The sequence below is a fragment of the Parasteatoda tepidariorum genome, chromosome 3 (genome assembly GCF_043381705.1).
Source record: "Parasteatoda tepidariorum isolate YZ-2023 chromosome 3, CAS_Ptep_4.0, whole genome shotgun sequence".
Taxonomy (NCBI): Eukaryota; Metazoa; Arthropoda; class Arachnida; order Araneae; family Theridiidae; genus Parasteatoda; species Parasteatoda tepidariorum.
In genome coordinates this window covers 27,641,422-27,664,466 of record NC_092206.1, presented here as the reverse complement: position 1 = coordinate 27,664,466, position 23,045 = coordinate 27,641,422, and the positions used below count along the sequence as shown (strand labels likewise).

Sequence of the window (23,045 nt, the reverse complement as noted above, 5' to 3'; positions counted from 1 at the left end):
TCAGAATTTTAAAGTATAAAATTTAAACATCTAATTTATGAGTAAATATTTTAATTACAAAATCCAGAACTTAAAAAGTTGAACTGTTTCTAAGTTTAATTACTTTTTTTCCCTTAAAAGCAATAAGGTAATAATGTTTCAGATTTTGCTTATTAAAACTTCCTAGTTGAAAAGAATAAAAATTGTTCATATCTTATAAAATATGTTCTTTATTAAATTAGTGAGAAAAAATATTTAAATTGATATTTTTCATAAAATTCTCAGGGTAAACAAGTTTTTTTAAAAGGATGTCAGCATTTTTGAATTTGTATACTTAGTTCTCAAGAGATGGAGAGAAACATGAAAAAGAAGAACATTTTTTAAAGGCACCAGATTTTAAACTTCTTTTCTAACTTAACTTTAAGGAGTGTAAATTAAAATAAATATAACTTGAGAACTATTGTTTGGGATATTAAATGAATATTTCTATTTTTAGGTAGTCCTCAATTTACACCATCACCTTTTCGACCACAGAGGCTTTCTCCTCCAGAAGATAGATTAGAGGACTTATCGCAGCCTCTTTTACGACTCTGCACTCTGGATACTTCTCCTTCTAGACAACAACGAAGGCATTTAGATAATGTGTTCAGGTGAAAAGAAAAAAAAACATTTGATTGAAAAAAGAATATCATCTTCACATTTGTATTTAAGACTTCATTTTGTCGTAAAAAATGTAAATAAGTTGTTTATCCCATTGACATTAGTGTGTTGAGACTTTTAGAAAATTTAATTTCATATTTGTATTGTTAAAGTTAATGGTTCAGCGACAGCAATTGCGAAATGCAAATCTTTACTGTGATGATCATTTGAATTGTATGATATAGTGAGGCTTTTAAATCAAATTTTCCTATTTTGGAAAAGCTATCATCATAAAACTTTTGGTGTGTTATGATTTTCATGTTGTATATGCAATCAGGGTGGCCACTCATTCAGGGAAACTTACCCTTACCTCTGAAAGTTTTTGAAATGCCAGTAATTATCAGTGTTGTTTTTCACATTCATTTCATTGAATTATGATATCACTGTGCCTACATAATTTTATTGTAATTGTTTCTACCTAATAACAGACTATTATTTAATACCAATTATCGTAAAATCTCGATTGATTGTTTCTCAAGGGGTCATTCACTATGATCAATAAACACGGAAAAACAATGAATACGGGTCAACTTAAAATATCAAATAATGACTAGTATGAAAATTAATAAATTTACAGTAAAAAATTTAAGTACTTCCATCAAAAATGTTTACGATGCAAAAAAGAGACAAGTAAATATAATTGTTTTAAATATTTGAAAACTTCGTTCACAGCGGGAGGAAGAAAAAAAATCACATTTGCAGATTGTTGTTTATTTTCTAGAAAGTTTCTCGTTGTTTGAACAGGGTTCCCACGGTCCTTAAAAGTCCTTAAAAACTGCTTAGTTTTTATTTTGGAAAATAAGGGCCCTTAAAAGTACTTAATTTTGATACAAAGTTCTTAAAAGTCCTTAATTTTTCTGCATCACCATTACTTGATAGGAATAATTTTTTCAGTGTTACAAAAATATTTAAAAAAAAGTCATTCTTTTATCACCTAGAATGAGACCATGCATTTTAGAGAGACTAACTTTTTGGCATTACTTAATATTTGACATTATTGGCCCACAACTGAATATGTTATGCGTGCCTAACAGCGAAATATAAAAACTGGATTTAATTTTTTCAATATGTTCCCAAATTTCATTATTTACTCTTTTTTTTTTAAATGTGTGAAAAAAAATGCAAATTTTAATTTCAGCACTTGATTTTACTATTCAATTTCAGTGAAATCATTAAAAATGGAATACGGTTTTGCTTCATAGATGTTGTTAACATTTAACAATCTGAAGATACTTTTTTAAAAAAAAACCAACCTCGGTTTGCAGAAATTACCTGGTCCTGTTTTACTGAACTCTGTTAATACAGTTATATCAGTACTTACATTATAATAAAANCTTGTTTTTCGTAACTAATTATATCTATAAATATACATCCTGTCAGTTCTGTTATCAATGATTTTTTTAAATAAATAATTTTGTTTATAATTTCATGTTTAACATCTAAAACTGTTGAATAATAAACATTATTGCAAACCAATTCCCATCTCTCTGAAACTACTTGTTTAATATGAAAACTTTTGGCATGAAATAATGAACAATTTTAGTTAAAAAAAAAATTTTCTTTATGCATTTATAAATTCCTTATACTAATATATACATGTGTAAATTTGAAATCACCCTGGAAATAAATTTTGCAAATTTTTAGCTTAAATCATGAAAATTGCTAAAATTTTACTCTTAAAATCTTTTAGGAAATTCGGTGTTGAAAGATTGCTACCCTGATTCAGTTTTATGCAATATCAATCTTTAAAATCTAATCTGTTAATTATTGACTTTTGATGTACCATATTAGATCCCCACTATCTTATGAATATTGTGATATGATTGTTCTGGTCACAGTGGGATCTATTATGGAGCAGGATTAGTGATTGTAGTTATGTTTGAAAATGTCAGCACCTTACCTGTTAACTTTTAACTCTCATTTTGAATTGATAATGTGAGAAATTAAGATAGTAAATGATATAATAATGTCTTGGCTGTATTACATTTACAAATTTAAACATACCTGTCAATTGATTCAGTCAGTTTATCCTAGTAAAATAAAAAATGTAATTTTTTTTTATAAAATTTGGAAAATTTCTGTGGAGGGAGACCTCTGTTGATATAGTTTTTAACTTAGTTTATTGTTTGATTGATTATTTAAAAAATATCTCTTCTAAATAATAAATCTTTTTTATGACTCTTTTTTTTTAAATATTCAAAAATTGTTTTCCAGAGTGAATTGAATTCGAAATCACTGTTCAAATATGAAATAAAAAAGTTACTAAAACATTTTATATTCAAATTCATTTAATACCAATTACAATTGGAAAATATTGCAGTCAATTTAAATTTATAATTATTTGTACTATATAGTTTTTGGATTTTTTTTTTTTCCAAAAATTTTTTTTTTTCTATAATTCCCTACAATTTAATTCACATGATGTAATTGTATTAAACATTTTAACTATGCAATAAATGATTACAGCTGTCATTAAATGTGTTCATAGTATAACTATCTTTTGCTTAGTTTTTTTTTCACGTTTTTATTTTTTTCATCCAGTGAAATTTACATCTTAGAACTTTCCTCATAAGTTTTGATAAACATGGATACTCTCACTTTTAATCTATTTTCTATTGCAAATGATGGTAAACATACATCTTTTGAATGACTTTATTTAAAAATATTTTAAATGTTCCTTTTTTTTGTATAAAAGAATATACCTTTGCAAAATGTTAAGCCATGGTATGCAGCCATTTATCTGTAATTTTGTTTTGTTTGTAACTAATTCTTATCAATTTGAAATTTGGTCAAAATTCTGGAAGTGGTTTACTAAAACATACACCTAGTATGATAAGAATAATAAGTGTTAGATAAGACTGATGTAATATAAATTACCAACTAAAGCATTTACATTTTTACTGATTTTTTTTAAATGTATAGTTTTGTATAAATCTTAGCAAAGTGAAAATTTCAAAGTTATAATAATTTTTAATAAAAATAATAAAAATTTAAATAAAAATAATTTTTTTTAATATAGTTAATGACATTTGTAAAAGAAATAGCTTTATGATAAATAATTGTGAACTTACAGTGCTCTCCAAAAAGTAAAATATTTTTCTCAAAACAGATAAAAATGTACAATTACTATAAAATTCCATGAATAATCAATATTTTGAATGAAAAGAAGAACAAAATTATGTAGTTTATAAATCATTAGTTTGTCCTAAATTTTGCTTTTTAAAAATTTATTGGAAAAAAATATGAAGTTTATATAAGCTTAAAATAGGGGGGTGGAGTTTAACCTTAATGGATAATAGTGCATTAAAAGCAGCATGACTCTATTAATGAGTTCAATGCCGACATTGAAGAAACTGCACATGGGAAAAAGAGCATGTAAAATGTTTTTTAAAAATATTGAACACTTTCTTTGCAATTTTTTTGTCGGTTTTTATCGCACTATTCTTACTAATGGTGACACTTGACAAATTCCCAGCATTACAATTTCTTTTGCTAAAAATATTGTTCCAACTCCATTTTTGGTTTTTTACTGTAACAATTTTGTTTTGATTAAAAAAGTGGGTGTTGCCGTTTGAAAATTCTGTAATTGTAACTGCAAAAGCTATACAATAGTTTTTAACTATTGTTCTTGTGCACATAGATCATAATACCCATAAACAAAATTTTAGAATCACCCTGCATTTATTTATTACATGATATCTTCTAGTATTAAAAACAACGAATGGAAATAGTCTGAAGTTGCATTTTTCACCACTAGAACTATTTTTAAAGTTATACTAGTTATCAAGCTTGTTTTCATACAACTGCAAACATCTTGGCAAAGCAACATTGCCATTCAGCTAAAATTTACCAAGAAGTTTTAAGTTGTAAATAATAATATTCCAACTCTCCTCACCACATCTGTTTTGAAGTTCGTAAATTTAACTATGATCTCGGAAAATTTTAATTATTTAATCAGAAACTAATTCTTTTAATCTCGAAAAAATGTTAAATTTTTACTGTCATTGAAATTCATAATAAGACAATGTCCTGTTCTAAGGGCCGACCGCTTCATAGAACCTAGAAATTGGGATATTCAGGGCCACCCAGCCCCTAATCAAAAATCCATATTTTTTTTAAAGAAAATAATTTTTATTTCTATTATATTGAACTATCTATGTAAATATAATTTATCATACTTGGTTAATTTAGATGACCACTTCATGAATTTCAACTGTTTTGTTAATTTCAGTTTAAGGCTCTGTAATGCAATGTTCTTATTGTAGACACCACTGCCNGTTAATTATTGATTTTTGTTGAACCATTTTAGATCCCCACTAACTTATAAATATTGTGATATGATTGTTCTGGTCACAGTGGGATCTATTATGGAGCAGGATTGATGATTGTAGTTATGTTTGAAAATGTCAGCACCTTTCCTGTTGATTTTTAACTCTCATTTTGAATTGATAATGTGAGAAATTAAGATAGTTAATGATATAATGATGTCTTGGCTGTATTACATTTACAAATTTATAATGCCTGTCAACTCTTGATTCTGCCAGTTTATCCTAGTTAAATAAATTTTTTATAAAATTTTGAAAATTTCTGTGGAGGGAGACCTCTGTAGATATAGTTTTTAACTCAGTTTATTGTTTGATTGATTATTTAAAAAATATCGCTTCTAAATGATAAATCTTTTTTTATAGCTCTTTTTTTTTAATATTCAAATTTTTTTTTTTTTTTTTTAAAAACTCTCATATTTTGAATAAATTTTTTTTCTTTGTAAAATGAATTAAATTCAAAATCACTGTTTTCAAAGATGATTAAAAAGTTATTAAAACATTTTGTATTCAAATTCATTTAATATAAAATCTTTTACATTCATACCAATTACAATTGGAAAATATTGCTGTCAATTTATAATTATTAGTGCTATATAGTTTTTGGATTTTTTTTTCCCCAAAATTTTTTTTATTTCTACAATTCCCTAAAAATTAATTCACATGATGTAATTGTATTAAACATTTTAACTATGCAATAAATGAATTAAAGTTTGTATTGTTTCATAAAATCTACTGATTTACTGATTACAGCTGTCATTAAATGTGTTCATAGTGTAACTATCTTTTGCTGAGATTTTTTTTAGTTTATTTTTTTTTCACATTGTTTTTATTTTTTTCATCCAGAGAAATTTACATCTTAGAACTTTCCTCATAAGTTTTGATAAACATGAATACTCTCACTTTTAATCCATTTTCTATTGCAAATGATGGTAAACATACATCTTTTGAATGACTTTATTTAAAAATATTTTAAATGTTCCTTTTTTTTGTATAAAAGAATATACCTTTGCAAAATGTTAAGCCATGGTAAGCAGCCATTTATCTGTATTTTTGTTTTGTTTGTAACTAATTCTTATCAATTTGAAGCTTGGTCAAAATTCTGGAAGTGGTTTACTAAAACGTACACCTAGTATGATAAGAATAATAAGTGTTAGATAAGACTGATGTAATATAAGTTACCAACTGAAGCATTTACATTTTTACTGATTATTTTTTAATGTATAGTTTTGTGTAAATCTTAGCAAAGTAAAAATTTCAAAGTTATTAAAATAATTTTTTTTTAATGAAATTAATGACTTTTGTAAAAGAAATAGCTTTATGATAAATAATTGTGAACTTACAGTGCTCTCCGACAAGTAAAATATTTTTCTCAAAACAGATAAAAATGTACAATTACTATAAAATTAATAAAATTCCATAAATAATCAATATTTTGAATGAAAAGAAGAAAAAAAATTATGTAATTTATAAATCATTAGTTTGTTCTAAATTTTGCTTTTTGCAGATTTATTGGAAAAAATATGAAGTTTATATAAGCTTAAAATAGGGGGTTGGAGTTTAACCCTTAATGGATAATAGTGCCATAAAAGCAGTATGACTCTATTAATGAGTCCAATGCCGACATTGAAGAAACTGTGCATGTGAAAAAGAGCATGTAAAATTTTTAAAAAAATATCAAACACTTTCTTTGCAATTTTTTTTATTGGTTTTTATCACACTATTCTCATTAATGGTGACGCTTAACAAATTCAGAGCATTACAATTTCTTGTGCCAAAAGTATTGTTCCAACTCCATTTTGAATTTTTTACTGTAACAATTTTGTTTCGATTAAAAAAGTGGGTGTTGCCATTTGAAAATTCTGTAGTTGTAACTGCAAGAGCTATGCAATAATTTTTAACTATTGTTCTTTTGTGCATAGATCATAATACACATAAACAAAATTTTAGAATCACCCTGTACACAATATCTTCTAGTATTAAAAACGATGAATTGAAATAGTCTAAAGTTGCAATTTTAACCACTAAAACTTTTTTTAAGGTTTACTAGCTATCAAGCTTGTTTTCATGCAACTGCAAACATCTTGGCAAAATAACATTGCCAATCAGCTAAAATGTACCGAAAAATTTTAAGTTGTAAATAATAAAATTTCAGCTGGCCTCACCAGTCCACATCTATTTTGAAGTTTGTAAATTTAACTATGATCTATGAAAATTTTAACTATATAATCAAAAACTAATTCCTTTATCTCGAAAAAATGTTAAATTTTTACTGTCATTGAAATTCATAATAAGACCATGTCCTGTTCTAAGGGCCGACCGCTTCATAGAACCTAGGAATTGGGATATTCAGGGCCACCCAGCCCCTAATCAAAAATCCATATATTTTTTAGAAAAATAATTTTTATTTCTATTATATTGAACTATCTATGTAAATATAATTTATCATACTTGGTTAATTTAGATGACCACTTCATGAATTTCAACTGTTTTGTTAATTTCAGTTTAAGGCTCTGTAATGCAATGTTCTTATTGTAGACACCACTGCCATCTTTGTCATATTGATTGAAAAGAAATAAACTTTTCATAACTTTTGTTTGTATTGCCTCCAGATTATTTTGAAGCGGGAAGTATTCAAGATAACATTCTCCTATTGTGATCTCCATCTTTCATGCTGTGCTATTTAGTCTAGTTGAAAAAGTGTGCACAGTTTGTTTAACATGGAGAAAAACTGGGTTCTTGAAATTCTGAGATTAGATTGCTCAACACACTATTTCTTAATCCGGCACGGTTAGAGTGCTAGTTCCAGCTTTTTCTGATCTAGCTTGAGGATTTCCTAAAACTAAAAGTAATTTGTCTCTTAATATTCAATGTAAGAAAAAAGCACACAGTAGGAAAAATCTCATAATTTTGCCTCAAACATTATTTTACTGTCTGTTTATCATTATGTGCAACGAAACAGTATTATAATGTTATGCATAAACTAAACAAGATAGTTTAAAATCTTATGTTTTATTAAAACTTTCAGTACATTAAATGAATGAACGTTTTGACACAATTATGAAATCAAATAAAAACCAATATATATTGATGAGTTTCAAGAAGATGAAAAAACACCAGAAATATTAACAAATGAACTATATAAATGCAGTATTTCGCAGATCTCTTGAACTTGTGAAGACGTGTGTAGACAATCAGGAATTCCAGTACTCTTCTAATGGCTTCTGTGTTTGGGAAGTAATCCAATCCAGGTATTTTCTAACATTGACATACACTCCTGGTACTCCTTCATGCCCACAATCGATTCCCCAAGACACTAGTCCGGCAACCGCGTAAGAGTTGTCATTTCTGTAGCAAACCAAAGGCCCACCACCATCACCCTTGCATGTGTCTTGCCCAGCTTTGCCTCCAGCACAGAGGAAACCTCCATGCAATTTGAAGCGTGGTCCTAATCTTGTTTTTCGAAGCATCGCCTGGCATTCATCATTTGCTAGAACTGGTAGAGTTACTTCTTTCATGATCAGGGAAAATCGTCCGCTTTCTGAAAAAAATGAATTACGACCAATGTTTAAAAATATATATATATGAAAATCAGAAGTCTACGAAATAGTCAAGAACAGAATCCTAGCATACAATGATGTGCTGGAAAATTAAGTGAAAGGCTCTATTTCAGAAAATGAAATTAGGAAACAATTACAAGTGCTACAAATGACTAGTTTTATTTTTTAAAAATAATCAAAAAATTACTCTAAAATCGGGTGTTAGCCTTATTTTATTAAAATTGTTATATAAAATATTTACCCAAAATGCTTCTTTTCTCATATTTGGATCAAAGAGTGTATCCTCATTAATTTTAATGTATATTTCTAGTACCTGCAATCCCACCAGATTATTTTTTCATTTCTTTTGCAATTTTTTGTCCAAATATTTACCTGTACTACTATTCTTTAATGGCATCCAATATTGCTACTATACTTTACAGAATTTTTTTTTATTTTAAAAAAAGCAGCTCTTTATTTTTTGTTGACTGCTTTGTGTTATTAGTCCAGTGCCATCTGCAAAATGTCATATTGCAAAAATTAGACATGGCGCAAGTGCCAGAAATTTTTTTTAAATCTCTGCACATTCTAAATGGTTTATGGTTTGTTATCTCAAGGTCTGATAAAAAATTGTTTTAGTTTTGAGAGCCGCATTTAGCTATAATCTTACAATTAAAAACCTAAGTAAACTTAATGAATTTTATTGTGTTATAAGTATAAATTAGTGAACATCATCATGCAATTTAGAGAATTAATAAGCGTATGATAAAATTCCACCATATCATAGTGTAAAATTCAGCTACTGCAAAAATAATTTTTGCAATCACAATTACACCATTTGGTCCTTAGTCTATGATCACTACCAATGGGTTAAGCTAATCCAGCCATCTCATATTATTGAGCTATTTCTGCGTAATATTATAAAAGTACACAAAACTGTTTTCCTTACTTATCTTAGTAAATTTAAGTGTTGCTCAATACTTACTGTATGCATCTGTACCCCATCCAGTAGTAATGCATTCATGTCCTGTGAAGTCGTCTTCATCGTGGGGAAGGCATGCCGTGTCTATGTGGGGTTTAAAGACGACGTCTTTATCCAAGCGAACGACTGCAATGTCATTAAAAAGATTTCTCTCTCTATACTGAGGATGGAGCATTATCTGTTCTGCGCCATAATCTTCGTGCTTCATAAACTCGTCTGTATTTTGAGTGTCCCATTCTCCCAGTCGAATAACCATACTTCCTTTGTCAGTTCTAATTGAAGTGGGGAAAAAAATGTTCAAAATCAATTTATATGTAGAAATTATAAAAAAAATTCATTTTTATGACTTATTTTTGTGAAGAGAAATGTTAGGTACATTCTATCGAATTCCTAAAATTGAATGTCGAAATAAAGCTTTATATTTTCCACATAGATATTCTCTAATTTTTTTTTTTTTTTTTTAGTTTCAAAAATTAAAATTGTATAGAAATAAACAAGATATTTTACCATAAAAAATTTGCATTGTGATATTACTAATATCTCAATGAAGATGTTGCATTCTGTATGGAAGAGTTTAAAATTGCTTGTTAAACCCCTTTTTTCTTATTTCTCATTAATTAATGCAACTTCTCAAACTAGTGTATAAAATTCATTTAATACATTCTCAACTTTAGAACCTTGTTTACCTTAGAAACCAAATCATTAAAAAAAAAAAACTAATAATTATCTAGTCTTACAAGTAAGTCAATGAGAAACTCACAAGAATTTATCGACGCAATGAGCTACAGTGAGTATGTGTCGATTATCAATCAAAGTTCCTCCACACTTGAAGATAAAATCATTTCCATCACGTCTTAATACAGCAGCCTACAATAAAAAAAAAGATTTTCACAATTTTATAATTAAATAACTTTCTTCTGAAACAATTTGAAACTAATATTTAATTATTAAATAGCAAGTGATGTGTTCGATTGATTGCAACATCTTATAGTTTTTTATCTGCAGGAAAAAAAATGCAAGGTGGCTTCAGGAGTATTTTTATCTCGTAATTTTTATTAAGGTTATTTTGTGCAATTGAAAGATAATCGTAAGCGATAAATTCAGAATTGAGATTTTTATATATTTGGCATCTATGTATGATAAGCTACATATTGCAAAAAAAAAAAAAGAAAAAAGTTTTCAAATTAAAAAAGTTGTTTTATCAGTTTTATGAAATTCTATTTTGGCGTTGATAGCATTAGCAATAGAAAGAAAATAGTTGTCATGCCATTTTTCTCAAAATCCATCATGAAGCACTTGCGTTGTTTTTTCAATTGCACGGCAGTATCGCTGTAGCCTTCACACACAATTAGTGAGACTCCACCTAGCTGTATAATGAAGTAGAAATCTTTTTTTCGCATGCTATGTCAATTGCGCACAAAAACGCCTGGATCATCATTATTTTAATTTTTTTTTTTACGCTCCTACCTTAAGGATAGCTCTCAACTTAAGGTATTGCTTACTTTATGAAAATATATACATCGGCACAAAATGCCAGATTAAGAAAATGGGCACAGCAAAAAGTGCACCTTTTCAATATTCATTTCAAATTTAACAACTAAACGAGGAATTTTGTGCTTACTTTTTGAAACGCTAGGCATAATCACTTTGGGGCAGGTCTAGACTTTGGAGTAGAGGTGGCTGAATATATTACAGTTGTAACTTTTCAGACTATCTCTTCGTTTTCAGATCACGAAACGATGAAGTGGGTTTTGAAAATCTAAATTCGTGCAAGGTCAATTTAATATCACTATTATAAATTTATAGGACACGTGGCAACCTCCTTTAGAGCCGCATACATGTTCTTAAACACACATTTTGAGATGTGTCCGTTTTCTTATACGCACATCCTGAGTTGTGTCCAAAATAAAAAGCTGGCTAGATGCTCAAAACAGAAAATTTAACTTTTTCTTGTGATTTTAATTAATTTTCTGATTATTTTAATTTTAAATGTAGCGTAGAGATGCTAACGAGCGTGTTTTTAACTATCTCTTATCGCATAACAGTTGCACAAAGCTATTTCTGGAAACACCCATGTATACAAATTTTAAAAACTCATAAATAGCTTTTTTAAATATTATCAGAAAGCATAAAGCACATCTTTTCTTTGGACAAAGGGTCAATACAATATTTTTAATTCAATGCTTAAATCTGTTTTTAAAAACTTAATGTACTGCTTTTTACTAAATGGCAATAATTGTTACGGGATAATACAATAAACTATTAATGCCTGGATTTACAATTAAAAAAGCACATGATGTCATACTAAGTGCTAAAAATTAATATTTTGCTGTTGCAACTTGTTTGAAACTAAGCCAATTGATAAAATAGAAGCTAATACCTGCCAAGGCCATTCTCCAAATTCAGCTTCTCCGCTTTCATGTGCAGATAATATGCGTCCATTGATACCTCCTGGATTTCTTGTACCACATTTGTGCTCATATGGAACTATGGTTGAAGTTTCTGGATTACGGCAACATACATGGTATGGTCCACACCCTGGAGGAACATATTTTTCATCCTTTGAATTAAACAATATACATTTTATTTTAAACAGGACAACAAAAATTTAATATTAAACAATTATTTAGATTTGGTACAAAGTATTAGGGAACCGCCGGAAAGTAATGTAGTTTCGGTGCTTTTGATATTTGTTATCAAGATTTAATTTTTAATCAATAATATATTCACCCTCGTCAGATACAACCTTTCAATGCCGGATCGAAAATGAATCGAAATAGATCGGAAAAAATGAATTGGTATCTGATACTAACGAATATTTAGTGCGCAGAAACGACATTATTTTCCGGTCCTCCTAATAATAAATTTCAATTCGTACTAGCTTAGTTAAATGTTACTGTAAACTAATCGGGATACCTCTAGGTTGCGTTAACCTGAGGGTTAATTTTTTAGAGAGAAACCTGTTTAATTTCGTGGCAACAAACTATAATTTTATAATTATTAAAAATATACTTTAAAAAAACGAATTCTTATGAACTATACCAATTGTCAGCATTTACTTAAAAATATTAATATTTTGATAAATATTTATAATTTCAAAATGCTTCTGAAAAGGGAAACAACAGCTATATGGCAAGGAATTTTTAGTATTATCAAAGCAATTAAACTCACAGCTTCTAATGTATATCTTTAATGATTTTATATGGGCAAATGATATCAACGATGGAAAAAAAGTTTCAGGACTATTTTTTAGTATGAAAAACTGGGCAGTCACGTAAGGCTTAAATTTGATAAGTTTTATATTACCGTAATACAATCTGCAAATTATAGTTTGTTGCAATACGGTTATTAATATTATATACTAGCTGTCTGAAATAGAAAATTGATCTGTCTTCATATACTCACTACTTCATGATACTACGTTGACCTACGTTGAAAAAATGCTCAACAGTGTAGAACAAAAGTTAAACGTGTTAGATTTTTAATAGTTGTGAGAAGAGAAACGTTTGTAATCTCAAATAAATTTTAAATTATGTGATGCTTATAGAAAGTCAATGTTCCTCATTTACTTTCATTTCAAAAAATGGAACTTTTTTTTTATATATCGGGCACTTATTGTCCCATTGGCCACAGAAATGGCAGAACTGCTACTCTCTTCTCGTTACCCAGTGGGCACCTGTGGCGAAGCCACGTAGGTGGAGCAGCGTCGCCCACGTCACACAACCACAAACCAGTCTATAGGGCGGGTCACATTCACACAAAGGAGAAAGTACATAGAACACAGAGAGAGAAAGAAACATCTATGTCCTGAGCAGGATTCGAACCCGCGGTCAATGACTCCGCAGTCAGACACGCTAACCACTCGGCCACCTGGTCGACGAAAAATAGAACTTATTTTGGTGTTTTTAGAAAATGCTTACTTTTGAAAATATACATCTAAGAGTATTCAGCTCAAATATTATTTGCTTATTTATTAAATGACGAAATTAAGCAGTACGAGTCCTTATTTGCTAAGATAAGAATGGGAAAATGTTTATGGCTGGAGTGGTTATAATGACCGATGCATTGCTTCCCGTTTGTTATTCTATAGATGCAGTGTTAGTTTTATCCGTTAGAACGTCCGCACTGAATAATTTATTCCAATATAGCGACCGAAATTTAGTTATTTAATTTAGAAAAAGTTTCAAGGAAATTATTTAAATTCATTATTTCCTTTAATGCTACTACACAATATTATTTTAAACCGTTCTTTTATGTATATAAAAGATGTTCATTTACAAAACAAAAGATGCAATCATATACAAAAGATGTTCAAAGAAAAAAAGATGCGTCATTTACAATTTTTCTGTTAGTTACCAAATCAAGTGTTGACTATTTTTAAATCTATTCTCGAAATTGTTGTCTTTTTTTTTTACAGGAAAATACAAATTAAACTTTTCATTTTTTTTTGCATTTCAAAACGCTTTAACTTCAGAAGATAAACTTTAAAAACCTGATAAAACTTTTTTTTGTGTGGATTTTAACGAATTTTTAATGACATTGTTTCATTAAGATAAGCAAACAATATTTTGTAAAAGCTAATCCCTTTTTATTGCAAATAAAGCTTTTATATTTAAAGAAGCCCATACCGAGATTCGCGACAATCTGAAATTCAGAAATAAGTGTCCAATATTTTCAAGTCATTTGAATGAACATTGTAAAACTATGACTATTTCAAGCCAAGTAAATAACACAGGAGGATAGATACGAAATGTACTAACGGGTACATAGATCAAATTTCCTTTCATTCCGACAAATTACTTAGAAAATTGGGACTTCCAAATTTCCGGAGCTTTTAGCGGACACAAATATTTATTTGCTGTTTTATCTTCTTCCTTTTTCGACTTCCGTGTTATTATGAGATGACAAGAACGTAACACGCTTCCACGATTTTTATTTCTGTCGACACTGATAAATAATGTGACATTGATAACACATCCACATTACACCAATATCTGTATAGGCTATATGTTTCTGTGCATGTAGATTAAATGTGTTAATCTTTTGACTCAGAATTTTTATTAAACATTTTTTTCTTATTTTTTTCATTGTTTTATATTAATTTAGGTTAAAAAATATTTCAGCATTTTAATAATTTATAGTTATGATATACAGCATGAAACACCTGTGTTTTTTACTGCATTAAAGTAAAATATTTCAAACACAACTCATTTAAAAAGAATAATTTTTTCAAATTTTCACTTATTTTCAGTTATTTAGATCCAAGAGAAACAGTTTTATTTATCATTGAAATTTCTTTAATTTGTAAAATCAATTATCAATTAATTTTTGAATATGAATAAAAAAATTTTTTTCCAAGCTACTTTTTTTGGATTTTATATTTTAGTGCAAATGTTATTCCGATAATTTAACAGATTTCGTGATTACTGTTTTTTGTGATTAAAAAAGTACCAAAATACATTTTTGCTTGTAATTAGAGCGGCAGAAAAAATATTATATAGTTATCTAATTTATATAATCTATGGATTATAATCTTTAGATTATGGATCTAATAAAAAGGAAATCTGGGTCAAAATAACCTGAAATTAAAAAAAATAAATCTATGCTATCAAACACAGTGTTAAGCGTTTAAGGTACTAGAATGACTTCTGATTTAATTACTTTAAAATTTAATTTTTATTTATGTATTATGTACTAAAACATGATATTAATGTAATGAAAGTTTAAAGAGATTTTTTTTCTTCAAGTTGTTAGGTGTTAAAAGTTGTCAAAATATTTTAAAAGAAAGATACTTTTTTAAAGCATCCAACTTTGTAATAAATTATTATTTTTCAATTTTAATTGCTTTATAGTGGTTCTAAGAAATAAACTTATGGAAGAATCTATACATTAGATATAATAATAATTAAATAATTTATGGCTATAATCTCAAAGCATTAAAAGAAAAAAAGGTTAAAAGTTTAAGTAAATTTTTTCGTAAATTTAGTTATAAAATAAAAAAAAAGTTTGATCAATTAGTGCATAGCTTTTTCCTAAGGCTTATATCATGAGAGCATTTATGCAAATTTTCAAGTTTAGGACTAACATATTTTAAGATATCACGTTTGAAAATAGGGGTAATAAAACGAGAAAACACGTTTTGAGTTTATGGCTAAACTGACAGGTCTTGATATTTCGGTCTGAAGGTGATTTTTTTTTAATAATAACTTTTGTTGCTATAGTTATGGAAACAAAATTCAAATGGTTTTGGAAAGATAAAAATGAATGATTATAATTTTATGTGAAAATCCGACGTTTAATGATTTAGTCATAAATGGACTAAAAAATTTGTTCAATTCTTCTAGATATAGCTTCAGTTGGTATTTTTAGTTCATATTTTTTTATGAAATTAATTTTTGGATTGGTTTGCTCCCATTTATTATTGGCACAAGGCCTTGAATAGGCTAAAGTGGTATTCTATTTTATAGACAAATCTAAAAAAATATTTATTATTTGAAATAGTTAAATGTATTAAGATGTAATTTTTCTTACTCTACTTACGATTCATATTATGAAATATAAATATGCAGATAGATGAAAAAGTTATTTCCTGAATTTTCTGCACTCCTTCACAAAAAGTAACTAAATAAATATTCCTTTGAAATTATTACTAAGGAAATTCAACAATTATATTTTTGCTGAAATGAAGATTTCCCTTTCTAGCAGAGCTTGAAACATTCAAACTACTAAAATCTAAAAAGAAAGTAAAGAAACGTAGATGGATCGTGATGCATGACGTCACGAAACGAGTACCGTGGTTCTCTGAATTAATAAGTCCTCCTTTCGAGGTGCCTCTGATTCGACCCAGTAATTAAAAACGTCATGCTGTTTTTACGGTCCGTTAAAGGTTAATTTATTCAATGAATTTAATCGATTTTAACTAATGATGTTTGAAGGTAAGAGTTTTAACATTGTGATTATAAAATTGTATTCAAGCTATTAAGTCAATCACCAACACATTGAGAAATATTAAAGTCGTAAATCTCCTCGTTCCCGAAAAAAATGTAGCTCATCAATTATTTTCTATTTTTATCGATAAAATAATTTGAAGATTAGTGAAAATTGGAAAATTGAAGACTATCGATTTAGTTTCACTAAATTAAATTTCCACATTTGATAAATTTATTGAAAAAAAAAAAAAAAAAAAAAAAAAAAAAAAAAAAAAAAAAAACAGAAATAATCTAAAGATGCTTCTGGTTAACTTTCTGTTAAACTTTGATTAATGTTTACTAAATTTTATTAACTTTCATACTTCCAATTCTAAAAAAATTTGAGATGGTTATGAAATTTTCTTCGTGGAAAAAGGTGGGCAGAGATTTGTCATTTTCTTAGTATCAGTAAGGACATGCTTGTAAGAAAAAAGTAAAAAGTAAGCAACTGACCTGTTTCGCCTAACTTCTATAAGACATCGTGATAAAATTTAATTTTAAAATAGGTATTTTTTTGTTCGGTGTTTGCGGTTTCATTTGAGTAGTTCAAAAAGGTGAAAGTAAGATTGTGAAAGTTTATGAGGAAACCAAGGTTAAATAAACTAATAAATTTCTTTCAGATAATTTTGGTAATGACGACGAGCACAAAGTAACATAAAAAAAAGGAATTTTCTCAGTCAAACTGCAGCATAATCTTCATTAATTCAAATTCGTTTGTAATCCCAATGCAGCATTGTCAGTAATAGATCAGCTTAATTTAGCTTGTAAGATTACTAAAAATTAATCATTAAAAAGTTTATAATTAAATTTTTTTTAACTTTAATTAGAATTTTATATATTCATTAATATTTTCAAATGGGAAAGGTTTCGATAGAAAAAAATAATAATAATCTGAACCAAATAAAATAACAAATAATTCAGAAATTAGTAAATTTTTTTACAAAATTTGTATCGTGTTTTTTTTTTCTTAATTTTTAATTGTATTCAAGCTAAAATAAAGCTAATTATACATCTTCAGCTAAATATGTACTGATTATTTTTCGTTTTAGAATGTATAAGTTTTTGAATAATTCAGAATGTGCAAAGGCAAAGTGAAATACACAAATAAGAAGTTCAGAATAAAGGAATACAGTATATGCAATCTGAATAATCCCAGTTTTCGTTTTTTGTGTGTCAGATTTAAAAAGGGAAAAATAGTCCCTTATTTTACGCCAAAGAGGATATAAAAAATCTTTTTTTCCTTTTCTTTTAAATAAAATGAAAATTGGACATAAAAAGCTTTTGTTACGTAAATTAGAATTTTAAACATTCATTAATATTTTGAAATGGAATATATCTCTATAAAAATAAGTCTAAACTAAGTAGAATAAAAAAAAAAAAAATTCAGAAATTATTAATTAAAAATTTTTGCTTCTAATCAGTTTTGATATTATTCAAGAGAAAATATAGATATAGCTGATTAAAGATCTTTATCTAAATACATGCTGACTATTTTTCGTTTCAAATTAAAAATTTCAGGACATTTCAAAATTTGCGAGGAGCTCATAATATGCAAATACGAAGTTCAGAATATGAGAATACATCATATAAGATCTGAATAATTCAAATTTTTATTTTATTATTTTTTTTTTTAGTGTTAGATATAAAAGGGAAAAAAATTGTCTTTAATCTTGCATCAAGGAGGATAGAAAAAAAAATTCCCCATTATCTCCTCAGCAATTTTTTAGAAGTTTTTCTCTTAAATCGGTGATAAAAGCGTCTGCAGATATTGTAATAATCTGCAAAAAGATTTCTGCTATTAGGGTTACGACCATTATAATTTTTACTTACCAAAGCTAATTCTTCGTTTTGCGGTTTTCGCCTTGGATCAATAATGTTTGATCCATCATCCACTATCTCACCATCCACGCATAGATAGAATGGCACACAAAGACAATCTTCAGTTGCTCTACCTGGTTCCGAGTAATCAGACTCGTAATCATCATTGTTATCCAGAGACCTTGGATTATCTACCTGCGCTCTGCAGAAGAGTAAAGAGCAAGTGAAAAGAGTTACAACTGATGGCCAAATCCTTGGCAACATAATTACTTCTGACGAAATGACCCTGGAAAATGAGCACTAACTGTTACAAAGTTCAGCAATTACACCAGAAACACTTAGTATCAATTGGACATTAGATATTTTGACTTAGCAAATGTTTAGCCACATTTTAACTATTATGATTCTAGAGAAAAAATATTGAATAGTTTATGAATAGTCACATAATAGAGCATTCATACGCAGTTTTCAATGGTTTAATGAAATAAATCCCAGATTTTCAAAAGTCATCACACTTTGTCGTCCCTAGGGGAAAAGCTGAACCAGAGTTTTTGACTTATATACGTAATGATATATATAAAAAAAATAAAGCATTCCCGCAATAGCCTGTTGTGGGCCAGGGGCATCATGGAGGCTAAGGCCCCACAATTTTGTGACCTATGACATGATTGTAGCAATGTGGTCAGCATTACGCACAAGCCGCAGCCGCCTTTGCGTCCCAGACAATATCTCACTTATCGATCTAAAGTTGGGTGGGCTACACTGGGAATCGAACCCTCACCTTTAATATTGACAATTTAGCCGACCGGCCTGTGTAGGGGGCAGGGAACTGTCCTTGGATCAGAAAGGTTCTGGGTTCGAATTCCTGGCAAGACATGGATGTTCTTTCCTTCTCTGTACTATCTGTCCTTACTGTTGGAGCGACGTTGGCCCACCTAATATGGTGCCCCTGTAAGAGAGGTCAACAAAATCGCCCTGTAGATACCTGAATTGACGGATGTTAACACAGGCGGGCATTAGAGGAAAAAAAAGAATTATTGGCAATTTAAGTGTCTTTATCACTGATTCATCGCAGCTAAATGAAAATATAGAATAAAACAATTATGGTAAGAGTGAGATTTCGTAATTAAACTCTAAAATATTTCTTAAACTCGATTAAAAAATCCGAGGAAATTTATTTATTTTTGAATTTAATTAAAAACAGTTTAAAATTCAAATATGGTGAAATTAATATTATGAATCTTTGCAATTTTTAAACATTGTCTTTAATCAAATTAAATTTTATTACAAAGGATTACTCTTGTTATTTTATAAAACTTCTTTAGTTTGAATAATAAAAACTTGTCTTTTTTTTACATATTAAATTCGTCTAACAATTCTGATCGTTGTATTGATTCAAGTTCATGATCCATTTCGATTCATTTTCGATCCGGCATTGAAAGGTTGTTGCTAACGAGGATGAATACGTTATTGATTAAAAATGAAATCTTGATAACAAATATCAAATGCACCGAAACGACATTACTTTCCGATCCCCCAATATACATATAGCGTGCATTAGAAATTGATGATATTGTAAATTTAAAAGAAATATGGACAATAGTCATTCTGAAGTATAATTCTTTTGTGTTTGCGATGGAAATCGATATAACTTAAAAAAAGCATAGAATAAAGAGCACAATCACTCTCGCTGTGAAGTCGGTACTGGAATTTTTTTTTTTTAAACTTACTACATATGTTTTCAAGAATTGTTATATTTTGCATGATAGCTAACATGCATTAGTTTTATATCATAAAATTTTGAGTTGAGAACAATAATTCGAAATTTGATTTTCATTTAATATAAATATCCCGTGAAACAAAATATTGCCTTGCCGAGAATGTTTGCACTACTTGTATTTCCTATTGTGCGAGTATCAAAAATTATTTTAATTCAAACAATTTACAAGATTGATAATTATTATTTAAAAAAATCGATTTACGTCCACAAATTTAGATTTTTACCATTTTGAAACGAAGAAATGAATCTAATGTTAAGAGTTTAAGATACTAAATTTTAATTGTGAATTAACGTTTTTTTTAAAAAAATATTGTTAAATTATCTTAAATTTATTAAAATTTTAAATTTTTACTAAACTTTTTAAATTATCCCACCAAACGAGAAATGTGGCATAGACATTTCTGGCTTTCACGTCAAAAATTAGAAACTAAATGATAATATTTACATATATATTTTATAAATACATATTTATTCCACATATATATTATTATGAATCAATATACATTTTATTCATAATTTTTTTTTCCGGAATTCGACGCAAAGTAGTTTGAAACATAGAGGAGAAATCGTTTGCAATAAAATTTAAAATAAAGCAAAACAGTTGTTCGAACATTTGAATTTTTGTAATTTTTACCGTCTTCTATGGAAATATCGGTGTCACATAAGCTTAGGTTCAAGGCCTCTCAATATTTCAAAATTTGTCATATTTTGCGTGCAAATATAAAATGCAACACAAAGCCAAATTTAGTTACAATTTTTTTTTTATCTAAGATCACCAATATTTACATTGTTTAGAAAAGAACAATTAAATCGAATTCATTGTAAGTTTACTCACCAGGTAGTTGGACCGGTCAGACTCGTCCAAATTTGAAGAGTGAAAGTACACCAGACGAACCTCACTCTTCAAGGCAGATCTTTTCAGTATTTTTTAGTTAACTGATTACACAAGGTCATAGTCGCTATAGGGGAATTATTATCCATTGGCCAACAAAATTAGTGACGTCAAGGCAGGATGTTGGGAATTCTGAAAGAACTATTTACGCAATAACAGCTTGTCTATTTGAAAGGTTCGAAATTTTCACCTTTATTTTTCTTGTTTTGTTAACACATTAATAGATATATAATTAATAACGCTTTTAAGTGCGTGTGCCTAGGAGCTGTTGGAATGCATTTGTTGCTTTGTTTCTTACATGGAATATATAAAAAAAGGTTCTTGTTAAATTTTTTATTTTTTTGAGTGGGATGTTTGAGTGACAAGATAGAATTAAACTGTCATACTTTTTGAGTAATTCTGATTTGATTGATTGTAAGCACTTATAAATGATATTTAAAAGTTTTGAGTAGCTCAGATTTAGTGATCATGAAGTATGAAAAGTTATTAAAATTTGATTTAATTATAAACCATCTTCTTTAGTGAATGCGTCTGATTCAGCTAGATTCATATCGCTGGTTCAAAATTAAAACGACACTTCTGCACTCACTTCTCATGTTATTTGAATGAGAAGTGAGTGCAGAAGTGTCGTTTTAGTTTTGAACCAGCGATATGTTAAGAAATTTATTAAAGTTGTTGAATAAATTTCAGGGAGGAAAACCTCTAAGAAAGCCTTGTTGTAAGTTAGAAAATCTTGATTCAACAGTTATGGGGCATTTTGAGAAAGGATTCTCAGTTTTTTCCCCCTTGAAAAAAGTTAATTCATTCAGTCAATCTTAGATTCATTAAACTTAGTAAAGCAATATCCTTCGATAATATAATTTCTAATTTCATAAAATTTTTAACCTTTTGATGCATAATTTTCATCAAATATATTTTCTTCATTTTAAATTATTTTGTATCAATTTAGGACAAAATAAGTGAGAAATATCACTGTGAAATCAAGTGAAAAATATCAAATATCGTTTGCTAATAATTCATGATTACAATGTATAGCATGAAACACCGGTGTTTTTCTTTCTACCTTAAAATTTAAAATCTTCGAAACACGGCTCACTTCAAAACAGCAATTTTTCGAATTAGCATTTTTTTTGCTGTTATTTAGATCTAAGAGAATCAATTATTTATCATTGAAATTTCTTTAGGTTTCGCAATCAATTAGTGATAAAGTTTTTAATAAGAATAAAAAAAAAATTCAAATAACTTTATTTATTTATTTTTTTTTTTGATTTTATATTTTAGTTTCAAATATAATTCCGATAATCTACCAGATTCTTTTAGTAACAATTAGACTGCTTCTTATAATTAAAAATTACCAAAAAATATTTTTGCTTAAATAAGTAATTTAACTTAATACTTAATTAAGTCAAGTTGTGATTTCAGAATGTTTTTAATGTTTTATTGTTTTTGGTCTGTGCAAAATATTTTTTTTTCGAGTCAAAAGTGTAAAAATAAAATTCAATGTGTTGTTAAAATATAGAGTGTTAACCAAGTTTTACAGAAAGTTTAAATATGGAATGAAACGATACCTAATTTTATAAACTAATTTTAAGTTATCTCATTAACGTAAAAACATTCATTTCATTTAAAAAATATATGAAAAGGACTTCCAATGGAGGGAATTACTTCATTAATTGTTATTTGTCTTGCATGAGTTTAATTGCTTATGAGTACCGATATGCGCAAAAAGTATCACTTAAATTTTATTTTTAAACTCTTAGTTAATTAAAAAGTTGCAAAAAACCTCAAGAAGAGTAAAAGAAATATATTAGAAAAAATTGAACAAACTAATATGTTTTATAACCAGCGTTGAACAGCCGACCCAATTTTGAGTTTACGACTATCAATGTTCAACTCCGTAGCCTTGTAATTTTGAACCTAACCCAGAAAGTGAGGGAACTCCTGGATCAAGCATTAGGACAAGCTAGCCTTCGTGGAGGATTTTTTGATTGAAGTAACCCGCATTTAGATGACATGGAGAGGAAAACCACGAAAACTTCCCATGGTTAACTCGAAGGCAAGGAATT

The 23,045-nt window shown here is 28.1% G+C and overlaps 3 protein-coding genes across 4 annotated transcripts in view; 2 read left to right on the top strand and 1 right to left on the bottom strand.

The window, feature by feature from the left end:
• LOC107450119 (nuclear pore membrane glycoprotein 210) overlaps nt 1-884 on the top strand; it is a 59,433-nt gene extending 58,549 nt beyond the window's left edge. The window contains exon 45 of the mRNA XM_043041779.2: nt 476-884. Within this exon, the coding sequence (XP_042897713.1) occupies nt 476-633 (158 nt within the window). The 3' untranslated portion in view covers nt 634-884. The remainder of the gene's footprint in view (nt 1-475) is intronic.
• Nucleotides 885-7,996: 7,112 nt separating this feature from the next.
• On the bottom strand, nt 7,997-21,062 carry LOC107443855 (phenoloxidase-activating factor 2). 2 transcript variants are annotated; one of them, XM_043041780.2, is made up of 6 exons: nt 20,923-21,062; nt 18,320-18,593; nt 11,902-12,081; nt 10,282-10,388; nt 9,525-9,793; nt 7,997-8,541 (listed from the first exon to the last, which is right to left on the bottom strand). In XM_043041780.2, the coding sequence occupies exons 2-6, from the start codon at nt 18,569-18,571 to the stop codon at nt 8,195-8,197; spliced, it is 1,155 nt and encodes a 384-aa protein (XP_042897714.1). In that variant the 5' UTR covers nt 18,572-18,593; nt 20,923-21,062; the 3' UTR covers nt 7,997-8,194. The 2 variants fall into 2 exon arrangements, with proteins under 2 accessions (XP_042897714.1, XP_071034524.1); XM_071178423.1 differs by lacking the exon at nt 20,923-21,062 and adding an exon at nt 20,722-20,890.
• LOC107443846 (tryptase alpha/beta-1) overlaps nt 21,014-23,045 on the top strand; it is a 34,737-nt gene continuing 32,705 nt past the window's right edge. The window contains exon 1 of the mRNA XM_043041741.2: nt 21,014-21,154. The gene's annotated coding sequence lies outside the window, so the exon portion shown is untranslated. The remainder of the gene's footprint in view (nt 21,155-23,045) is intronic.